This window comes from Pongo pygmaeus, chromosome 5, assembly GCF_028885625.2.
Source record: "Pongo pygmaeus isolate AG05252 chromosome 5, NHGRI_mPonPyg2-v2.0_pri, whole genome shotgun sequence".
NCBI lineage: Eukaryota > Metazoa > Chordata > Mammalia > Primates > Hominidae > Pongo > Pongo pygmaeus.
The window spans coordinates 104,928,200-104,952,530 of record NC_072378.2 but is presented as its reverse complement, the minus strand read 5'-3'; the positions used below and the strand labels follow the sequence as shown (position 1 = coordinate 104,952,530).

The following is a 24,331-nucleotide window of genomic DNA, read 5'->3' as shown; positions in this document are numbered from 1 at the left end:
CTACTTAAATTCTTATTATGTTAAACTATACAGCAATACAGAGACAGAAAACTCACTAATTCATGAGACTAGAATAATCTTAATAAATTTAATAAAACTTGAAGAGGAAAGTACACAAAAAGTCCTAGTTATGTATGACTGATAAATATGATGAAACTGAATAAGCAAATAATGACTAAAAAGGGTCCCACTCCCACACAGGAATGTAAGAATGCTTTAACTTCATAAAATCTATAGATGTAACTCACTTTATCAATATACTAGAGTAGAAAATTACATAATTATGTTGAGAGATGCTGAAAACATTTTTGATATAATAATTTAGCAGCCATCCACGGTAAAAACTCTGAGTAAACGAGAAGAAAAAGAAAGCAATTTAAACATGATTATTTACTGAAAAACAATAGCAAACATCAGACTAAACTTGAAATATTAAAGCTATTTTCATTAAATTGGAAGACAAAATGCTTGCTGTCATCAGCATCATTCAACACTGCTTAGGAAGTTTGAGTGTATTCCTAAGAAAAGAAAAGAAAAAAAAGAAAAGAAAAGAAAAGAATAGGTACAACTCTTGGAGAAGAGACAAAACTTTCCCCTAAATCTTTACACAGCTTTTCTCGACAGTAGGCAAGAACCAGTTAAAACTGAAGGAAAAAAATTCATTCAAAATAGCATCAAAAACTACAATACCTAAAAATAAATAGCATAAGGTGTGGAATCTATTACATATGAATACCCTACTGAAGGATTCAAAATAACTTGAACAAATGGTTAAATATAATCTGTGTACTCCCACAATCCCATTCTCTTCTCTGCCTCTTAAGAGTAAGTACTATCAGGAATTCAGGGTTTATCATGTTTTCACATTTTTGCCACACATGTAAGTATCCATACATAATACATAATATCATTTGATGGTTTTAAAAAATTAATATAGATGGAGTAAATTTCATACACTGTGCAACTTACATTTTTATTCAACAATACAGTGGGGTTTTTAAAAAAGGAGCTATCCTTGAGATGTAGCTCTAATATGTTCACTTTAACTGCCATATCATCCTAAGAACATACTATAATTTAAAAATTCTCATTTACAGACATTTAAGTTGTTTCTAGTTTTTTGTGACTACAAACAATGCTCTAAGTAACATTTTTGTATAATTCTCTTTGTGTTAAAATGACCATGACCCACATTGAGAAAACATTTTCAATCTTGATTCAGTACTCACACAAATACACACACCACAACTCAAAAGTTTATGAAACAAGTTACTCTTACTACATGCAAAGTGCTCTGATGATTTTTATTCTATCTCATTTTTTAAAATTAATAATACTGGTCATAACCCATCAAATAGATCTCAAAGCCACCAGTGGGCCCCAAACCACAGTTTGAAAAACACTGCCATGAAAAATCTACCCAGAAGTGGAGTAAAAAGATATCAACAATCTTCCACGAGATACTGCCAAATTGCTCTATGAAGTGGTAGCATCAAGAATCCCATCAGTATTGTGGAACGTTCTTCACAATGCTTGGTACTGTCAGACTTTGAAATTTCTGCTAGTTCAACATGAGTGAAATGATGTCTCATTTAGATTAGTAATGCCACACAGTTTTTCAGTGAATACTTTTCTTTATGACTTACTATTTGTCCATTTCTATCAGGCTTTGTTTTTTCTTTTTGATTTGTAGTGCTTTTTGGATATTAATTATTTATCAATTACATGCATTGCAAATATCCTTTCCCACTCTAACTTTGTTTATATTAATGATGCTAGATTGAAATGTCGGTTTGGTTACGGCTAGCACCTGTATTTCACAGAATCTCCTTCTCTGGATGGTTCTGAGGTAGAGTCAACCAAAAGAGAAACTTGTACAAGATTTGGAAGTGAAGAAGTCATTATTCTTGGACCTGGCCAGACTTGGTAACAGACACAGACCTGCCCAGCAGGTCCCAGCTGTTCTCTCTCTGGTGCTCTGTGCTCAGCTTGTCTTCCCAACTGTTGGCCCTGCTGACCAACAGCAGCCTGCCACTGGTCCACTCGGAGGCAGCAGTTTCCATAGGCCTCTCCAGAGACTCCCTCTTCCAGTTCCCTTTTCATAGTCACATGTGCCTGGCTTCTTGGAATTCCCTGCAAGCACTGATTTGTACCCCCCAGCCCAGTGCTTCTGAAGACTGGTTAATGACTATTTCTCTAAAACACTGACTCTTCCTTTGCCCTGCAACTCCCACATTACGTATAAGGTCTAAATCCCTAATTTCTATAGATACTTTGAGTGGTTTTATCTGTTTGACTGAAACCTTTGCCTGGTAGAAGTTTAAATTTTAGAGCAGTCAATTTTATTAATCTTATCCCTTATGGCTTCTACTGTTTGTACCTTCTTTTAAAAAGATCTTTCCCAAACCTAAGATCACAGGAATATTATCCTGTATTTCCTTCTAATATTGTTGTAAAGTTTTGCCTTATGTCTTTAAAAATGGTATAAGGTAGGGGTCCAATCTTACTCTTTCTCTACAGATAGACAATTTTCCCAGGACCATTTATATATACAAAATAAATTTAATATAAATAAGGTAATCCTATTATTCCAAAAAAAAGAAACATCTCTTTATGAGAACAGTTCAAGTTGTAACTCTTGGCTGGGCACAGTAGCTCACGTCTGTAATCCCAGCACTTTGGGAGGCCGAGGCAGGCGGATCACTTGAGGTCAGGAGTTTGAGACCAGCCTGGGCAACGTGGCAAAACCCAGTCTCTAAAAAAAATATACAAAAATTAGGACGTGGTGGTGCACATGTGTAGTCCCAGCTGCTTGGGAGGCTGAGGTGAAAGGATCACCTGAACTTGAGAGGTGGAGGTTGCAGTGAGCCAAGATTGCACCACTGCACTGCAGCCTGGGTGACAGAGTGAGACCCTGTCTCAAAAAAAAAAAAAAGAGAGAGGGGAAGGGAGCGGGGAGGGGGAGGAGAGAAAAGTTGTACCTCTTAATCTGTTATTTTAACCAAATTTCAAAAATTAAAATTCCAATGTGAATTTGGAAGAATCTTTATATAAGCTCTTCAAATTTATCAGAACAGAATTTGACTTGCATATCCTTATTATGTAGAATTTTAAAAGTCTAGCTGGAGACTGCTGAAAACTTTGTGATTCCCCTAGATTGTTACTTGGGTTTGGGATGCAGAACTAGTATTTCAGTGGAAGGACTCAGCAGTGCAAGTAACAAATTCAGTGGAAGGATTCAGCAGTGCAATTAACAAAATTTTCTGTTGATCAGTCTTCATCTTGATCAGTTCTTACTCTGTTCACACAGGAACAGACTGGATGTCATAGTTAGCAGATATAAATCATGATAATTTATATTTAAGACATTTAAGCATAATTTTTAAAATTTAAGTGATGTTAAAATTTACAAGTGATACTCTGAACAATGTCATAATGTTCATTTAAACATCTACATACTTAATATTAGAGGCTAAATTAATTTCCTTTTTAGAAAGGATATCAAATTTCTAAAACAATACCAAATTATCACAGTACCCTTGTACTGAAATCATACAATAAATATATGACCTAATTTCACCAAGGCCACAGTCTAAAGGAAGAAAGTTAAGTTACTTCTTAAATCCATAATTTCTACTTGAGCTATTATTAGAGTTGCTTCTGAAACTTTTTTTCTGTAGGCATTATTTTATTATTTATTATGCTTAGACTACAACAGCAATCAGAAAATCAACCTAAAATTCTGATTATTTGCCACTTGGCTTCTGACCATTCCAATAAGGCATCTTGGGAGACCTATGCAGCGCCAAATGAAGCTCAGCTCCACACAATGTCTGGCAGAGGGTGATGAGAATGGCACATTGTCTGCCCGGTCTGAACAGAGGTCACAGCAGGGAGAGCATCTGCTAAGATAATGTGAATGAAGGAAACAACTATAATTGCCTCATTAAGAGATCCCTGGCCAAATAATCAAAAGAAGAAAGGACTTGGATAACCATCCTAAAATTAGGCTATAATAAAGAAACTTGGGATAGAATTAAAAATACAGAAGAATTAAGAAGACTTGGGTATTCTACTGGTTTTACTAATTTCCTTAGTCACCATATGGATGACTGAAAATTTGGATGCAATAGTTTAGTTATTCAACTCGAGCCTTTGCCAGTCATTAGTAGGAAGTACAAGATGCAAATTCACAGCTGTCCAGGATACAAACAAATGTAAAATAAAGAGTTGTGGGGAATTTCTTACAGGGACTAAAATATAGAAACTAAGAAGGGATATCTACTGATCTATAGTTCAGAATTACAATGAAAAAAAGCATACAAGTAAAAGACATAAGGAACATTTTAAACAGGAAAGACAAAATTTAACAGAGCAGTCTCAAAAAGGCAAAGGAGAAAAATGAACAAATTGTCTCTCTAATCAATTTACCTTCTTTTACTTTCTACCTCCATCTTTTAAAACCATTTTTTTCCCAAAAGTCAACATTGTATAATTACAGCTAAATCCTCAGTCACTTCATATTACCATATGTATATATTTTATGCAACAGTGTTGATAAATATTTCATAGTAAAAGCTGAAGTAAATATTTTCCCAATTTAAATTTAAATTAAGTATACAAACGCACGCAAGACTAAAATGTATTGATATTGTGACAAACTATTTTTACATTTCCTGATATTTTGAGGGTAAGCTATGTGAACTTAATTTGTATTATGCAGCTAAAATTTATTATTATATAAATAGTAACTTGAAGTAAATTATACTGATTAAACTTTTCTGATTCCAACAAACACAATAAAATTAGTTTGTTATAACCATAAGCCAGGTTTAAAATAAGCAAACTATTTGATGACTTTGATGTTTTGCACCCAAAATGTGCTGGCTAATTTTTCCATTCCATTTACCATTCTGGTCTTTAAACTGCCTTAATCTCCTGCCCTCAGATGTTGACCTTGTAAGAATAGGGGTCATAGGTCAGAATAGACAGACCTCAAAGGATCTGGACTATCAATTCATGCCTGAAAGATTTCTCTGCCACAATAGGAACCTACTAAACAGCAAATTCCTAAATCTAATCACACAAGTATCAGGGTGAAACAGTTATTTATTGGTATTTGTTGATCTACATTTCAAACATCTCTATCATCTAAAAAGCATTTTTATTTTTATTTTGGGAACAGAATCTGGGATATAATACACATAAAAAATAAAATCATTGACAGAATTTTAAAAGTAAAACAGATATTCTTTAATAAAATGACACCATAAACCTAAACATAGGTTTTTTTCTGTTTTCAGGAATGCTATGGAGATTTCAAAAATATAATACTAGATTTCCCAAGCATAAAGTACCTGGAAAAATGTCAAATTATACCACTGAGATAATGAGTGAAAGAGGTTAATATTGCTGTAGAGGTGGGTGGGAGTGGGGCAGAATTACCACTAGTTAGTTTTCAGCTTACTTACTCTAAAACTGAATGAGGGCAATAAATATTTTTCTGTTTAATAAAGAAATGTGAATTTACAGCACCTCAATAAGGAAGCCTACACTGATTTTCTTAATCCCAAAAACAAAAACCTCATGGCTTCTAAAACTTTCTTGCAAATTTAAAGAATTTGAGGCCACAAAATTATGGCTCTGCAAAAATAACTTTACTATCACACATCTCCACTTTCTTTTTTAAAAAGGCAAGTTAATTCATGTGAGCTAAGAATAAATCAGACATAATTGGTTTCTGTTTCTGTTCATCTTGGTCTTTCTGATCATAAATGATAAATACACTATGATGTACCATTTTAGTACTGACTACAAGGAATGTTAAATTTCACAAATCAATTTTTAAACCTAAATAAGGAGAATCTTAAAAATGATAAATTAACAAATTCTTCTAATATGATCAAACTAAAGAAATTCCCCATGCTTCCAAGCCAAAAGTAGTAACATCAAACATCTTTTTTTTTAACAACAGTCTATTAGCCTTCTTTCTAAACAAAATATATTACTACTTTAACTCACGTAGAAAATCAAAAAGCTTACTCATACTAACGTAGTTATAAAAACTAAATATTGAACAAAATGAAATAAAAGCAGTAGAATGTATTATTTTCTAAGTTATTTTTTAAAATTCAAGTCAACAGTGCATTATTATGAATGACACTTCTTGGAATATGTGGTTGGGTCAAAATATGTGGGAAGTTAAGAACAAAAGACAGTCACTACTCTAAAAAAATTGGAATTAAAAAAGGAGGTAAAAAGAGAAACTATGAACAGTTAAAAATTACAAAGCTATATGTATACAACCAACATATACACTACATATCCATGCACTCTGTGTTCTTTAAAATTATACACATTTTTATTCACCAAGTATTAAGGAGTAAAAACATATAAACTATATATAAAAAAGATTTCCAGACCAGTCATTTTAGTCTAAATCCTTTTTACATATTTAATATATCTGTTAATATAAACTAAAATTATATTATATATTTAATTATGTACTACAGGCTGACATGATTATTTCATATAAATAATAGAAATCAACTGTGGCAAAGAAAATAATTCTACCACCCTCACCCATAATTTCATTATGTTGGAAGTCACTCACTCTTTTTCTTCATAGTAAATTATGTTTCTAAAGAGAACAAAAGGTCCCAAGTATAGGCTAGTTTTATAGAAGAAATATAACATTTCTTAATTTTTTATTAACAATCTTCACTTTATTATAAAGAGAGCTGTACAGAGTCGTTAAATTTCTTTACTCTTTTTATAATGAACATAAGAAAAACTAAATAGAAAAAATAAATCAGAAATTATTTCATTTGAAATGTTAAGAAAACTTTTCAAATGTGGAGGATTTAAAATAAAACAACACAATATTTACTACCTTGAGTAACTAGAGAGTTGTAAGCGGACACTAAATTAAGCAGCATTTTAAGAGAGAATAAAATAATCCCATTTTCTTTTATAAACAGTCTACTAATAATTAAAGTGGAATCTTCAAAATTATTTTACATTTTTTTTTGCCACAGGGAGTAACTCTTCACAAATATGATTCTACCTTAAATACAAATATTAGAATTGAACAAATAAGTTCTCAAGTGATGAAATCATATTTGGAATCTGTTAAACATACTAATACCATGTAATCAAAACTTTGAAATTTCAATTTTTAACCAAAAATGACAGAAACTAAACTTTCTAATCTAAAAACATTTCAAGAAAAAGGATATTCTTTTCAATAAATGATGTTTGAACAATTCATATTACACATGGCAGAAATGAACCTCTACCTAGGCCTTACACTTTATATAAAAACTAACTCTAAATGGATCATTGATGTAAACAGAAAATGTAAAGATTGATAAATCATCTTCATTCAAATTAAAAACTTTTGTTCTATAAAAGATATTTAAGAGACTGAAACGACAAGCCACAGACAGGGAGAAAATATCTGCAAACCATGTATCTGGCAAAAAAAACTTACACAAAGAGCTCTTAAAGTGCAATAAGAAAACACACAACCCAGTAAAAAACGGGCAAAAGATATGAAGAAACAGTTTGTCAAAGAGTATATGAGGATGACACAAAAATACATATAAAGATGCTTAATATCAGTAGCTATTAGGGAAATGAAAATTAAAACCATGATGAGATATCACCACATGCCTAACAGAATGGTTAAAAAAAAATTTTTTTTTTTGAGGCAGGGTCTTGCTGTCACCCTGGCTACAGTGCAGCAGCCTGATCACGGCCCACTGCATCTTTGACCTCTCAGGCTCAAGTGATCCTCCCATCTCAGTACAAGTAGCTGGGACAACAGGGATGCACCACCATGCCCAGCTAATTTTTTAACTTTTTGCAGTGACAGGGTTTCTCCGTGTTGCCCAGGCTAGGTTCAAACTTCTGGGCTCAAGCAATTCACTGGCCTCGGCCTCCCAAAATGTTGGTGTTAAAGGTGTGAGCCACCACACGGGGCCAAAATTTTTAAAAATTGGCAATACCAAATGCTGGCAAAGATAGGTGGCAGTTCGGACTCTCACATACCAGTGGTGGGAATGCAAAAGAAAAATAATTATTCTGGAAAACAATTTGGCAGTTTTTTATAAAGTTAAACATACATATACGACCTTATTATGCAGCAATCCCACTCCAAAACTGAAAACGAATCTTCACACACCTGTGCATAAATGTTTATGGCTGTTCTATTCATAATTGTCACAACTGGACACCACTCAAATGCCCTTCAATAGATGAATAAGTAAACTGTGTTATAGCTATAAAATGGAATACTATTCAGCAAAAACGTGAACTACTGATACACTCAACAGCTTGGATGAATTTCAAAGATTATTATGCTGAGTGAAAAAATGCAATTTCAAAATGTTGCACACTGTATGATTCCACTTAACATGTCATTCACAAAAACACAAAACTACAGTGAAAGAGAATAGGTCAGAGGCTGCCAGGGGTTATAGGTGGGGAAGGGGTAACCATTATAGAGGGAGATTTTTAGGGGTAATAAACTTTCTGAATCTGGATGATGGTACTGACTACAGGAATGTATATGTGTGTTAAAATTCATCTAACTGAATACCAAAAGAAAAAAAGTCAATTTTCACTTTGGGAGGCCAAGGCGGGTGGATCACGAGGTCAGGAGATCGAGACTATCCTAGCTAACATGGTGAAACCCCGTCTCTACTAAAAAAAATATGAAAAATTAGCCAGGTGTGGTGGCGGGTACCTGTGGTCCTGGCTACTCGGGAGGCTGAGGCAGGAGAATGGTGTGAACCCGGGAGGCAGAGCTTGCAGTGAGCCAAGACTGCACCACCGCAACCCAGCCTGGGCAACAGAGCCAGACTCCATTTCAAAAGAAAAAAAAGAAAAAAGGTCAATTTTACTATACGACAATTTAATATTATGTATATATTTATATACAGAAATATACCAATGCTTACTTCCAAATTTAATATAAATTAACTGGAATTCTAGCTTTCTGGTACATCAGCAGACCAAATCAATTATTTAATGTCATTATTTTAAACATTTTGTAGGCCATAAGGTCAGTATGAAAGTATCTTATACCAGTAAGAAAGTAGTCAAAAAATGATGAGGACCCATCAAAAGGACACAGAAACCAGCCTGAAGGGGCTCCTACTGGTCAAATCTGGGAAATTTGAGCAGTAAAATAAATAACGGTGGTTACAGATTATAACTTTCAGAAAAATGCAGAAATCCATGGTTCAGACTAATATAATAAATAAATGAAAATTTAAAAGTTTGATGGTGAATGGGATATTTACATAGTCTTAAAATATCTCCCCACAAAACGCTTATTAAAAAAGGAAAAAGAAGCCACTTTAAATATGTAAGGTGGGCATACATGTTTGGCGGCCATACCTAATTTTTCCTACCTTTTTGTATTCTAAAAATTTTCATAATAAAAGTCAAAATAAAATAAAATAGAAGGAAATAAAAATAATCACAGGAAGTATTAGGGGAAAAACAGTATAACAGAAATTAATCCAAGAGGCAGGGTGCAGTAGCTCACGCCTGTAATCTTTGGGAGGCTGAGGCGGGCGAATCACCTGAGGTCAGGGATTCGAGACCGGCCTGGCCAACATGGTGAAAACCCATCTCTATTAAAAATACAAAATTAGCCAGGCACAGTAGTGCACACCTGTAGTCCTGGCTACTCGGGAGGCTGAGGCAGGAGAATTGCTTGAACCCAGGAGGCAGTGGTTGCAGTGAGCCTAGATCACACCATTGCACTCCAGACTGGGCAACAAGAGCAAAACTCTGTCTCAAAAAAAAAAAAAAAAAAGAAAGAAAGAAATTAATTCAAGAGCCTGTTCTTTGAAATACAATACATTATCTTATCAAGAAAAAATAGCAATAGGAAATAACTAGAGAATCAGAATATTTTATAAGATTTTCAAGGCTGCTTCACATAATTGTACTAATAAACATAAAATCTGGATCAAAGCACAATTTTATTGTCATTACTAAAACTGTCTCAGGAAATAACCATGAAAGAAATCAAGAAAGTTATCAAAGATCTTTGAAGTTTTTTAAACATTTGGGGAGCAAATCACGCCTTGGTAACTGTTCCAGCCATCAGCTGACAAAGATCCATTTCTTGCTACCACACTGTCAAATCTTGTTTTCTCATGGTGTCAGTTTCCATGCAGGAGTCTCTATGTTTATTGAATATTTTATTGTATGTTGTCTCTACATCATTTTGTAAAAACAAGCAGCACATGGAAAACTGGAATTGCTAATCCTAGTGACAAAAATTATGGACACCCTTAGCTTAATAGAAAGTTGGAAATTATTAGATATTAAGTGTGTCAAAGCTTTAATCACAATAAAACAAACAGTAAGAGTAAGCAGTTGGAACAGTTATTCACTTCTGACCACCACCACCTCGTACCTTGCCAGATCAGTACCCCAACTACAATTCTTTGACTCCACTGCAACCCACACCCCATGTGTTTACTTACCACCTTTTCAATGTCTTCACTCTTTATACAGTTTATATTCTATCATCCATCATTACATTTGCTGCCCTGCATACATCTCCAGTGCCCTTTGTCATTCTCAACTAGGAAAAACCTCAACTCTAGTTAAATCATTTTAATGGCTATTTCACAGCTGTAGCCATGAAGTCAACAATGACTGGAGAAAAAACACAATCATATTAACTGACTTTAAATTCATACCCACTATTCTTACGTGGGTCTTTGGCACAGCCTGAAATTCTACCTCTTTTCTATAATGTGTTCATTCTTCTATTTTATACATCTTTCTTGTTAAATTTCCAAACCTACTCTTCTACCGTCACTCTCAGTTGATGACCGTGCTTCAAATTCAAAGAAAAAAAAAACCAGCATAAAAAAGAGAAATCTCGCCTTATCCTACCTTCATATCTATCTACCACCTGCATCTGTGCCCATAAGCTATGCCTTTCCTTCAGGTTCGTAAGAATGAACCTTCTGTACTCACAGGATCAGCTCCCTCGGTTGTGCTTTAAATCCCAATACTGTCACCCACTCAAGGAAATCACTCCAGTAATCGTTCTCCTCTCTCCTGCATGTTCAATCTTTCCTTTGCACTAGACCATTCCTATGAACATATAAACATGCTATAATTTCTTCCATTTAGCTACTGCTTTGTTTCTCTCCTCCCATTTATTATAGAAACACTTCTCAAAAGATTGTCTAAACTTGCTGTCTCTGCTTCCTCTGTTTTCATTCTCTGTATTGAACACAACCCACGAAGGCTTTCACCCCCACCAGTCCACTGAGCCCGTTCTTGTCAACCTCAGACCTCAATAATGACTTCCGTGTTGCTAAGCGGTCAAGTTTCAATGGTTATCTTACTTGATCATTTCACCATCAGCACCATTTAACATACCCAATACCCTTTCTTGAAATATTTTCTTTCCCTGACTTTCCCTCCTATTTCCCACCTTCTTAGTTAGTGCCCTTTACTGTTCCTCCCTCTTCTTGACTCTTAAATGCTAGAGTGCCCCAGGGCTTAGTCCTCTTCTTGCCTATGTATACTTGCTGTGATAGTGATCTTATTTCCTCTTGTGGCTGTAAATATCATCTTTTTGCTAAATGTTGCCAATTTTTTAACTCCAGTGCTGGAACTCCATATAGTGCATCCATCTGCCTAATATACATCTTCACTTGGATGTGCATTATGTATCTCTAATTAAATGTCTGAAACTATACTTTTGATTTCAGGCTCCTTCTGTAGGTTTCCCCATCTTGATAAATAGTCCCTTCATCTTTCCTGTTGTATAGGCCAAAAAACCTTGGAGTCACCCTGGACTCTTTTCCTCTGATAGTCCACATCTAATCAATCCATCAGTAAATTCTATGGTCTCTTCCTTCAAAACGTATCAGAATTTTTGTTCACCATTTCTACTGCGACTACCCTTGTCCAAACCACCACTATCTCTTTTCTGTATTATTGGAACTTCTTCTTTAGTGGTCTTTCAGCTTCTATCCTTGCCTCTCCACATTGTGTTTTCATCGCAGCTGCCAGAATGATACTCTGAGTAAATCAGATCATGTTACTTTTCAACCTAAAATTTCCCAATGACTTCCTATTTTCTCCAGAATGAGAGTCCTTAAAATGGTTGCCAAGATCCAATATGAAAAAATGTCCTGCTATCTTACTCTTCAAATCTCAACCTCCACTATTCTCCCTCTCATACTGATTCCAAACCAGGATTGGAATGTAAAGCATTCTAGAACTACTTTGTTAAAGATTTTATCTAAAAAACATGGAAAAATAAAGCGCTGTTTTATTTTACTTTGCTTTACTTGTATGTATTTAAGTATGCATGCAGTTATTATCTCCATGGGAGCAGAAAACCACTTTAATAGCTAAGTGTATCATTAAACTTTCACACATATTCATGGACTTTCTTTTGTACAAAATGAGCTCCTAAAAATGTCAATGAAAATGGAATTTATTGTTTCACTGGATGGCTTTTCAAACCAATAGGAAAATATGAAATAGGCAACAAGTGCTACAGAGATAACTGGTTACCAATTTGGAGAGAAAAGAAAACCTAGACCTTTACAGTCCTTTCTTCAAAAGCAAATTAGATTATAAAGAGAAGAGATACTTAAGTGTAAAATATAAATTAACTAAAATAATACTAAAAACATAAATGAATATAGTATATTTTTAATTTTATAGTTTGGAAAATGAAATAACAAAGTCAGGCAACATCAAGGAGAGTCACATACTTGTCTGTAAAAAATTCAAAACTTCAAAATACTTTTTAAAAACTATCATTAAAGCTAAAATATATTTTACACGCTAAAAAAATTTCTTATTTTTTATTTGAGAAAAAAGATTCATATCCTAAATATATCAAGACAACTTAGAAATCAATAATAACAAATGAACATCTCAATAGAAAATGGTCAATGGACAAGAAATGTACAATCCTTAGAAGAAAAAAATAAAAATGAAAACATATGAAATATATTCAACCTCCAAAGTAATCAAATAATGTAAAAAAAACACAAACAAACAATGAGCTGCATCTCTAACCTATGTAACTGGAAAAGATTTTAAAAAATGACAACATTCAATGAGCTGTCTCACTTTCAGAGGTGTTACATACTGGCCCACTAATCATTTCTGGAGAGCAGTTTAGAACTAGGTATCGAAATTTTTAAAATACATATTTTTTGATCCAGACTTTTCATTATTAAGTATTTACCCTAAAGATATAATCAGACAACTTTTCAAAAATGTACATCTAAGAGTTCCCACAGTGGTGTTATTGATCAATTCAAAATACATGAGGTAGCCTAAATATCCACTAACATATTATTCTTTAAATTATATTTTGGTACATTCAAATAGTAAAATTTATGAAGTGATAACAATTGACATGAAATATTCTATAATATACTATTAGGTGAAAAAAATTACAAGTTTCAAAATACCATATATATTATAATTCCCACCTCTAATTAGGATTTCAAGTGATTTTTTCCTCTTTACGGTTTTTATATTATTTGGACTTTCTATACGTGACCTGTCTTTTAAAAACAGACAAAACAATAGGTACATTTTCATTTGAAAAAAGAGGTGAGGTGTTTGGCAAATTCTGGGTGTAAAAAGGGGCACCTCTATCTATTGGGAACTTCAACTCCTCCACTGTGGTCTCAGAACAAACAGTCTGGTGGAAAAGGTGGTCAAGGGACTATTCAGTGCTTAATGCTGAAGGCTCAGTTCAGTACATTCTGCAGATAATTCAAACTGCAAGATAGCCTATATTTCTGATATTTAATATATTCTACATGATGGTGGTTTCCTTTGGCTAGACAATATAAAATGCAGTAAGATGAAAACATTTTCAGAAATCCTTTCCAAATACAATAAACTGATAAATTAACAAAGTAAAAATGATTACCTATCTCCCTTTGGTTTTCTTTTCTGTAGTGTCTTCCCTTTGGGTCTTCTTTCACTTCCTAAACAGGGGCTCCCACCAGGTCCTGTTACCCGTATTGACTCAAGGCCTTTGGAAGATTTTTTAAATGTGAATTCCACTGGTTCTCCTTCTTTTAGGCTTCTAAATCCTTCCATGAATAGTTTGCTCTGTAAAGAGCAGAAGAGGGTGGGGGAGAAAAAGAGAGATCAAAATTATCATTGCTTTATAAATTATCTCTATAATTTTAACAAAGAAAGATACTCTGTCATGCATTACAAAAGTATAAAGTCTTAAATTCAGTCAAACATACACCATTTTAAAGTTTCTTTTTGCAATACTGGCAGTGGGAGAAAAAAATTTTTAAGGCAATTTGGCAATACTTAGAAAAATTTAAATGTGCATATTCTTTGTCCCAGCAATTCCACAATTAATAATTCTACTACAGACATACACAAAGGCTCAAAATGATACCATGGCACTGATTGGTAAAAAATTACATCTATCTGAATGTCTACCAATGGGAAACTGATTAAATAAATTATTAATATAATAGCACCATATAACATTATTAAGCCATTAAGAGAAGTTTTATTAGTTCTACATATTCTAATGTAGAAAGATAAGCATGTAATATTGTTGAGTTAAAAAAAAAAGTTAAGGAACTGTGTCTACCATAATCCTATCTATGTAAAATTTTAATTTTGTTTATTTATTTTTGATATGGGACTCACTATGTTGCCCAAGCTGGTCTTGAACTTCTGGGATTTTCTAGCCTCAGCCTTCTGAGTAGCTGAGATAACAGGCACATGCAGAGTCCAGCTAAAGTTTTTAAAAGATATATGTTTATTATATAGAGATGTGGTCTGAAACAACAGACACTAAAGAGTCGTTTTCTCCAGTCCCGTTCTAGAAAGGTAGCAAAGTTTTCTGGTATATACATTACTGCGTCGTTTGAGCTTTTTATAATTTGAAAGGAAATAAGATTTCATGTTTGAAAGATAGCTGATTTTTTGTAAAAATAACTGTTCACCAATTACAAAATTGTTGATTTTGGTTTCAAGTATTATTTGGCTCTTTCAATTCTCTTTTCATCAAAGTCAATGTGCCAACTCAAAATATACTAAAAATAATTCAATCAGTAGTTTTATTTATTTTTTCAAACCCCTCTGTGTACATTTTACAGATCTAATTTAGAATATCATGTAGTTTTTAAAGACTCTCCTGAATTGGTGGGGCAACAGAAATAAAACATATGATGGTAGAAGTCTTTAGTTCAAGTCCAGTTCTTTAAATAAACTGCTATATTGCTTTGAATAAGCCATTTGCTGTCATTTCTGTTTATTTGTAAATTCAAAAGATTTGAGTTCTGAGTAACAAGACCACGAGAAAAAGGTTTTGTGGTCAAGTAAGTTTGTAAAACACTGTATGTTGTTTCTCTGTGAGAGACTCATAATAGCATATTAAAGTCTCAGGAATGTTCTCACCTCCCCAACTCCCACAAAACTAAAAATCTTTCTTAACTCAGCAGTTTCCTGACCTAATTGATCCCAGAGCCCCTTCTTTAAGTACAGATGACGAACATACTTAGAGAAATACCAGACCAGAAAATCTTCACTTCTCCAAGTCCATGACTCTAAAGGCAGCTAAATAATTACATGTAACCAAATTATTACATAGAATAAATAAAAACAAAACTTCAAAAGTTCATTGCAAAAGGAGACCATTCATTGTGAAAGCAAGACAGCCCATGAAAACAGGGTTATTAACCTGCTTCTAGTGCAGGTCACCTGACATAGTGAAATCTTTCATGTGGAAGTCTGCAATTTGGCAGCACCTTTTCTGCTCTCTGATGAAATGTTGGGGGAAAAAAAATCACAACTGCCTACATTCTTTAAAATAACAAAGTATTATTATTAAAGCTATTTTAACATTTCTAAAGCATCTTCTCATTTTTTTCATAAGCTTTCTCCTCACTAATTATAAATAGTTATTTTGCTTTCATTTCCTTTCTCCCTCTCCACTCAAGAAAGTACAGATTATTTCTCTTTTACGGATGAAACGGAGCATAGTTCAGCTACTGAAATTATGAGAACAAAGAAACAACATTTTTTATTAGAGCTATCATGTTCATATGTTTTGTTTTGGCAACAAAAACTCTATCACTGGGCTAAGTGCGGCAGCTGACACCTGTAATCCCAGCACTTTGGGAGGCCAAGGCGGGCAGATCACCTGAGGTCAGGAGTTCAAGACCAGCCTGGCCAACGTGGCAAAACCCCGTCTCTACTAAAAAAAAATACAAAAAATTAGCCGGACGTGGTGGCGCTCGCCTGTAATCCCAGCTACTTGGGAGGCTGAGGCAGAAGAATCAGTTGAACCTGGGAGGCGGAGGTTGCAGTGAGCAGAGATCAAGATCGTGTCACTATACTCCAGCCTGGGCGATGGAGCAAGACCCTGTCTCAAAAAAACTCTATCACTTATCTCCTCATAGCTCTTAGTGCACTTTTCGTAGGAGTTGGTGCATAGTTCCTAGTGAACCCAATTAAGCTGGTATACTTTCACTTAATTTAATTTTCTGTTATTATGATTTTTGATAGGTATCTTATAAGTGAACTGCTTTTCCAAATCTAAAGTAAAATTCCAGCTCTTACAAACCAATAAATTCTAGCTGTTCTTCATGATATTCTGAAAGAATACTTTAAAAAGTTCTATCATATATGTCCCCCTCCCCAAATTAGTCCATAAGGCAATTTAGTTTCACAATACTTGGCAAAAAAAAAAATATATATATATATATATACACACATATATATATATCTCCATAAGAAACTATAATGGCTTTGCAAGAAAAAGACAAGAATTCACAGAGAATACTTCGTCTTTGCTATTATACCAAAATAGCTGCTACATAGGTGGGAAAGATTGTTGAAAGGTAAGGAATTAGCTCCCTATATTTGTTCCCCCAAAAATAAACTTATCCCCTTAACTTGCCAATTTTTATTGAAGGTTTCTCCATTTTTCCAATTACACTGGTTCCAATGCTTACTTTTACCCAAACCATTTATGGAATCTTGTTTATTTTTGCTTCCTATCTCTCCTCTCTCATCTGCCCCATCCACTTCATTGGATTGCTATCACCCTACTTCAGGTCTTAACTATTGCTGGGATTCAGAAAACAATACAACAAAAAAAGAAAACTTTAGAAGCAGAAGTTTTTCTCTGACCTTCTCCAGTCTTCCTGTTTCTCAGTCTCATTTCCCCGCAAGGCTAGCCATAGAAACTGGAGTCCCTCTTCCCCAAGGTAGGTTACAGAACCAGAACCCCTTTTCCCCAAAGCCATCCATAAAACCTAAAAACATTACTCTAATTCCATCCCCACCCGGACCTTTCTGTGCAAAAACTGACCTACCTTGTTTGACTCTCACTGACCAACCCTTGTTTGGGTTGGGTCCTGCCCATACCCAAAAGGCAGGAATGCATGCTCAGAGAGGCCAAGAAAAATCTAGACAGACAGACCTTGCTGGGTTTCCCTACTCAGTCTGTTAGCATTAGATCATACATAATCTTTTTGTCCAATTATATTTTTTTACAGCTGTCTATACTGTTAAACATATGCCTAAAAATGTACAATTTCCCCTGAATTTTTGAATCTTCATTCTGGAGGCTCCTGTGTCATGGTAAAACTATGATCAAATAAACTTGTAAGCCTTTTCTCCTATTAATCTGCCTCTTGTCAGTAATTTTTAGTGAATCTGCAGAAGGCAAAGGGAAAGTTTACACTATCTTCTACCAAGATAAGTGTAATAGTTTCTTCATTGGCATCTCAGCATCACAACTGCTCGTTACTCTACATCATCTTCCATTCCTGCACATTCTCTCTCAATAAATCTTAGCCTGTTAGTCCCTTGTCTCAAAAATCTACAATTCTGCTCTTAGGTTGTACGTGAGATCCTTCATAATCTTACCTTACTTACATTTTCCACTTCATTTCCCATTACTCTAAAACACAATCCCTCCATTAGTAAAACTGGATAACTTATATTTCTCTGAATATTTTCTCATTTCTATATTCCATCTTATTCTGGTCAGGGATGTACTCTCCTAGTCATGGCTTTCTATTAAAATCTTACTTGGTAAGACCTCAACAGCAAGGCAAAAATAGACCAAAAAGACTTAAACTAAAAAGCTTCCTTCTTCACAGCAAAAGAAATAATCAACAGAGTGAACAGACATCCTGTGGAATGGGAGAAAATAATTGCAAATTAGTTATCTGACAGGTAGATTAATATCCAGAATATACAAGGAACTCAAACAACAACAAAAAATAGTGAGCAAAGAACATGAATAGACATTTTGCAAATAAGACATACAAATGGCCAACAGGTGTATGAAAAATGCTCAACATCACAACACTAATCATCAGAAAACCACAATGAAATATCATCTTACCACAGTCAGCATGGCTATTATTAAAAAGATGTTAGCAAGGATGTGGGAAAAAGAGAGCTCATACACTGTTGGTAGAAATGCAAATTAGTACAACCTTTATAGAAAACAGCATGAAGATTTACCAAAGAACTAAAAATGGAATTACTATTTGATTTAGCAATCCCCCTACTGGGTATCGACCCAAAGGAAAAGAAATCAATATATCAAAGATAACCACACTTGTATGTTTTGCACAGCCCTATTCACAATAGCAGACATGGAATCAAACTATCAATGGATGAGTGGATAAAGAAAATGTGGTATATATATATACACAATGGATATTATTCCACCATGAAAAAGAACAAAATCATGTCTTCTGCAGCAACATTAACGGACTGGAGGTCATTATCTTAAGTGAAAAAAGCCAGGCACAGAAAGTCAAATATCACATGTTCTCACTAATAAGTGGATGCTAAAAAATTTGTACACATGGATGTAAAGAGTGCAATGATAGGCCAGGCCCAGTGGCTCACGCCTGTAATCCCAGCACTTTGGGAGGCCGAGGTGGGCAGATCACGAGGTCAGGAAATCAAGACCATCCTGGCTAACACGGTGAAGCCCCATTTCTACTAAAAATACAAAAAAAAATTAGCCAGGCGTGGTGGCGGTCGTCTGTAGTCCCAGCTACTCGGGAAGCTGAGGCAAGAGAATGGCGTGAATCCGGGAGGAGTAGCTTGCAGTGAGCCGAGATCCCGCCACTGCACTCCAGCCTGGGCGACGGAGCGAGACTTTGTCTCCAAAAAAAAAAAAAAAAAAAAAAAAGAGTGGAATGATAGACAATAGAGACTCAGAAGGGTAAGGGGTTGGGAGGGAGGTGGATGATGAGAATTCGATTTTTAAAATTCATTCTGGCACATATTTATTTAAGAATTATAAAAATATTGGCTTTCAGCCTGGGTGCAGCAGCTCATGCCTGTAATCCCAACACTTTGGGAGGCTGAGGGAGGTGGATTGCTTGAGCTCAGGAGTTCTAGGCCAGCCTGTGCAACATGGCGAAACCCCATCTCTACAAAGAAATACAAAAAATTAGCTGGGCATGGTGGCACACACTTGAGGTCCCAGCTACTAGGGAGGCTGCAGTGAGCTGAGGTCTCAATACTGCACCTCATGCTGTTTTCTATAACAGCCTGGGTGACAGAGACTCTGACTCGGGAAAAGAAAAAAAAAAATCCTTGCTGTATTTGCTTTCCTCTTCCCAATGAACCATTTAAAAAGGATTTTTAAATAATATTAACAGGGGCCAGGTACAGTGGCTGATGCCTGTAATCCCAACATTTTGGAAGGCTAAGGTAGAAGAATTGCTTGAACCATGGTTAAGGCTGCACCTACCCGTGATTACGCCACTGCACTCCAACTTGGGCAACAGAGCAAGACCCATTCTCAAAAAAAAAAAAAAAAAAGAATAACGGGAATAAGGAGTCAACTGAAAATAGTCCGAATGCTATCGTTTATTTGCCAGTTATTTTTACCCAGGGCTCCAGATAGTAATGGGTTACTTATCTCTCTTGACACAGGCTTTTTTCTCCAACTAGATTGGGAAGTGGCTACAGTTTAATAACTGATTCTCCTTAGAAATAAGAGTATTTTTTTCTCTAGGAGGCATAAACTGACTTCCAGTTCAAGATGGCAGACTGAACAGACCAAGTGAGGTGCCTCACGTTACTCTTTAAAAGCCATCAAAATGACAAACTAGTAAAAAGAAAGATTCACAATAAAGAAGAGAATGAGAGATGCATCAGCAGAAAACCAAATTCAATAAATTTCTACAAGTTTGAGTGCTGACTGATAACTGAGTTGAAGGAGCCACACCCAAGAAAATTAACAGAAGGAGCTGCAGCAGAAGTAGGAACCAAGATTCCTAACAGGACCCTGAGAAACTCTGCTTACACACCTGTATGATGAAGGGCAAGAATGAGCAATGCGCTTGAAAACAGGGAGGTTAATGAAAGGTTTGTGTAAGGACCAGATTCCCATTTCATTCTCACAAAACATTCCTACCTACACATGTGAAAATAGGCAAACACGGCCTTAAGGCAAATAATATGAGGCCCTTCTCTAAAGAGACTGAAGGAAATAGCCAGGCAAGCGGTAAAATATTGGATCCTGTGCATACACCCCTATTCATTCTGACAATGAGAAGACCACTGGTGTAAAAACTGGCTCTCTACCCACTGGACCTTAAATCATTCCTATCCCTCATTCATGTATCTGAAGGGTCAACCAAAAATCATAAAACATAAAGCATAATTAAGAAAGACCAGATGAGCGCGGTGGCTCACGCCTATAATCCCAACATTTTGGGAGGCTGAGGCGGGTGGATTGCCTAAGGTCAGGAGTTCAAGACCAGCCTGGCCAACATAGTGAAACCCCATCTCTACTAAAAACACAAAAAAATTAGCTGGGTGTGGTGGCAGGCGCTTATAATCCCAGCTACTAGGGAAGCTGAGGCAGGAGAATCACTTGAACCCGGGAGGCAGAGGTTGCAGTGAGCCGAGGTCACGCCACTGCACTCCAGCCTAGGCAACAAGAGCAAAACTCCATCTCAAAAAAAAAAAAAAAAAAAAAAAAAAAAAGAAAAGAAAGACCAAGATAAATGAGAGAACAAAAGAGATTTTATACACCATCTACTTAGTATATCCAGAGCTATTTGAGACAATATAACATCAATAAAAGATTTTAAACAACCAGAGAATTTAAAAAGCACTCTCAGAAAATTTTGAAATGACTAAGTGGCTTAGAAGTGAAAGATTAGAAAATGGAAGTGGAGGGGATGATATGGGAGGTGAGGAAGGAAGAAAGGAAGGAAGCAAATACATGAGACAAACACAAAAACAAATGAGAAATACAGAGGATGAATTCAAAAAGACAAATATTTAACTTTAACTTGATTTCCAGGGAAAGGGAATACATAAAATAGAGAAACAGAAAGAAAAATTATGAAATGAATAATACAAAGGAGGGGTCTATACCATACAGAAGCATTATAGAAGCTTTACGCGTGAGGTGTATTTTTGAGTGCATGGAGAGACAGTGAGATTCTAATGGAGATTGAAGACAGCAGTCCAAACTGAGCTAATGGTACCATATACTTGTGCAGCAGGAATAGTTAATACAATGTTTGAGGATGGCAAGGAGAGTAGTTTAAGTGTATCATTGTGAAGTGAGAGACCAAAAATGAGGTTGTAAAATGCAAGCTAGAGTCATATCACGGAATTTTATTTTATTTTTTTTAAGAGGCAGGGTCTCACTCTTTGCCCAGGCTGTAGTGCAGTAGCGTAATCACAGCTCACCGTAGTCTTGACCTCCTGGACTCAAGCAATCCTCCTGCCTCAGCCTCTCAAGTAGCTAGGACCACAAGTGCGCCCTACCATGCTTGGCTACTTTTAAAATTTTTTTGTAGAGACGGAGTCTCACTATGTTGCCAAGACCAGTCTCACTAGGCTTGTCTTGAACTCTGGCTTCAAGCAATCCTCCTGCCTCAGCCTCCCAAAGTGTTGGGATTACACGCATGAGGTAGCATATTCAGCCAATGGAAATTTTTGATTGACATCTTAAGCACTTTATTATGTCTAACACAAATATTTCTTTCTAAAATTATTTCTCTATTTTCAAATTTCAACTTCTTTATTTGAGATTTAGGGGGTACCTGTGCAGATCTGTCACATGGGTATACTGCATGATGCTGAGGTTTAGGGTATGATTGATCCCGTCACCCAGGTAATGAGCATAGTACCCAACAGTTAGTTTTTCAACCCTTGCCCCCCTCCCTCCCCTCCTTCTCTAGTAGTCCCCAGTGTCTATTGCTGCCATATTTAAGTCCATGAGAACCCATGTTTAGCTCCTACTTGTAAGTCAGAACATGCAATATTTGGTTTTCTGCTCCCTCATTAATTTGCTTAGAATAATGGCCTCCAGCTACAAAAACTGAAAAAACACCCAGAGCCCCAGTTTCCTTGTCTGTAAACTAGGGATAATATATTTCAGGAATACAAAATATCTCATAAGGTTATTGTTGGATCCCAAATAAATGTACAATGCCTAGAACAATGCTCAGTACATTGACTAGTAGTTCAATAAACACTTTAAACTATTTTTATAAGTATCCAGTCTGCTTCCCTATCTGCTGACACAGAGATGGAAGAGGTGGGAGAAGACAAACATGTATGGAGAATCTATTCAGTAACAGGTACTGTGCTGAATACTTTCACCTGCTATCTCATATGCTCAACCCACCCTTACCCCTCACCCATACTTGGCAAATATCTGTATATTACTGAGTTTCAGTTTAAACATTACCTCATCTTCAAAGCCTTTATGATATTCTTAAGCAAATACAGGTACTCCTTTTCCAGTGCTCCAATTATGTATGGTATATATCACCATTATAACACATGATACTACATTATAATGTGTCTGTTATCTTTCTTTTTTTTTTTTTTTTTTTGAGACAGGGTCTTGATTTGTCACTCAGGCTGGAGTGCAGCAGCACAATCTTGGCTCACTCCAACCTCTACCACTCAGGCTCAAGGGCTCCTCTCACTTCAGGCTCCCAAGTTGCTGGGACCACAGGTGTGTACCACCACACCCAGCTGTTTTTTTTTTTTTTTTTTTTTTTTCCATTACAGATGCGGTCTTGCCAAGTTGCTCACGCTGGTCTTGAACTACTGAGCTCAAGCGATCCACCCAACTCAGCCTCGCGAAGGGCTAGGATTACAGGCATGAGCCACCGCGCTCCACCAATGTGTCTGTTTTCTTATAAAGCTACTAACTTCTTGAAAGGAAATATCATAATTTTTCATTTACATGCCTAAAACCATCCCTGAAACACAGCAGGTGTTCATCAGCATATATTTGAAGCAGAGAGGGAAAATCAGGATGGTGGGGAACAAGGGAAAGAGGGAGGGAGGCAGAATAAAGTAGCTGTGACTTTTTCTCACTTAGATGAGGACATCAAGAGTCCCCAAGGTCCTATCTGATGAGAGGCAGAACCAGGACTCAAAGCCAGATCATTTGACATAAAAAGCCCTTGTCTATCATAATGCTTAATATATACATTCTCTGGAATATTTCAAATGTCCCTCAACAACATAATCACAATATTAAAGTTTAGAATCTTGAAACTACATGCCACAGGTAGGCCACCCTACTCAACCCATGCTCACCTTTTATCCTTTAATTTTCTGAACTTTTAAAAATTTACTATAAAACTTCTTAGCTGACACAATGAATCATAAGAAATGGGTGCTTTTATGATAGAGTATTTTGTTTTACTGCTCCTCTTTGAAAATAAGAGGTACTTAATAGATGATGGCTGAAGAAACTTTTAAAATCCCTATCAAATCTATACTTCTATGGTATTAATGTGGCACTGTTGAAATAATACTATATTTCAAGTAGATCTTACTTATAAAAATATCTCTGATTTTACATGGAGTGGCAGAATAGTACATCTATGTACACTATCTAATTTAAGGATGTATACTATAAGCCTAGAACACTTTTTCATTATACTCCCCATAGTAAGCTTTGTTCCCTATTTTCCTCTCCATGTGAAATTTTAATAACACAAATATACTGAATATTTACTTATGTACTGTAGCTCTTTGGAAGACTACAAACCACTACAGTATCTGGCATGGTATTGCCTCTACAAGAACTAATTTTCATTTCTTTGTTGTGATATCATGCTCTGAGAATGCATGTCCTCAACCACTTAAAAATGCAAATGTGTAACTGAAAAGCCAGTGGATAAATTAAAATGGAATTTTAAAAATATCATATTAACACAGACAGCAGCAGAAAGACATAAAAAAGTTACCAAAGAAATGAGATAAACAGAAGAATATAAAAATGGTAGATCTAAATCCAACT

The 24,331-nt window shown here is 35.5% G+C and overlaps 1 protein-coding gene across 6 annotated transcripts in view; it reads right to left on the bottom strand.

The window, feature by feature from the left end:
• LIN28B (lin-28 homolog B) overlaps positions 1-24,331 on the bottom strand; it is a 144,326-nt gene that overhangs the window by 42,870 nt on the left and 77,125 nt on the right. For all 6 annotated transcript variants that reach the window (XM_054491837.2, XM_063666463.1, XM_063666464.1 and 3 more), the window contains one exon: positions 13,955-14,139. In XM_054491837.2, coding sequence (XP_054347812.1) covers positions 13,955-14,139 — 185 coding nt within the window. The remainder of the gene's footprint in view (positions 1-13,954; positions 14,140-24,331) is intronic.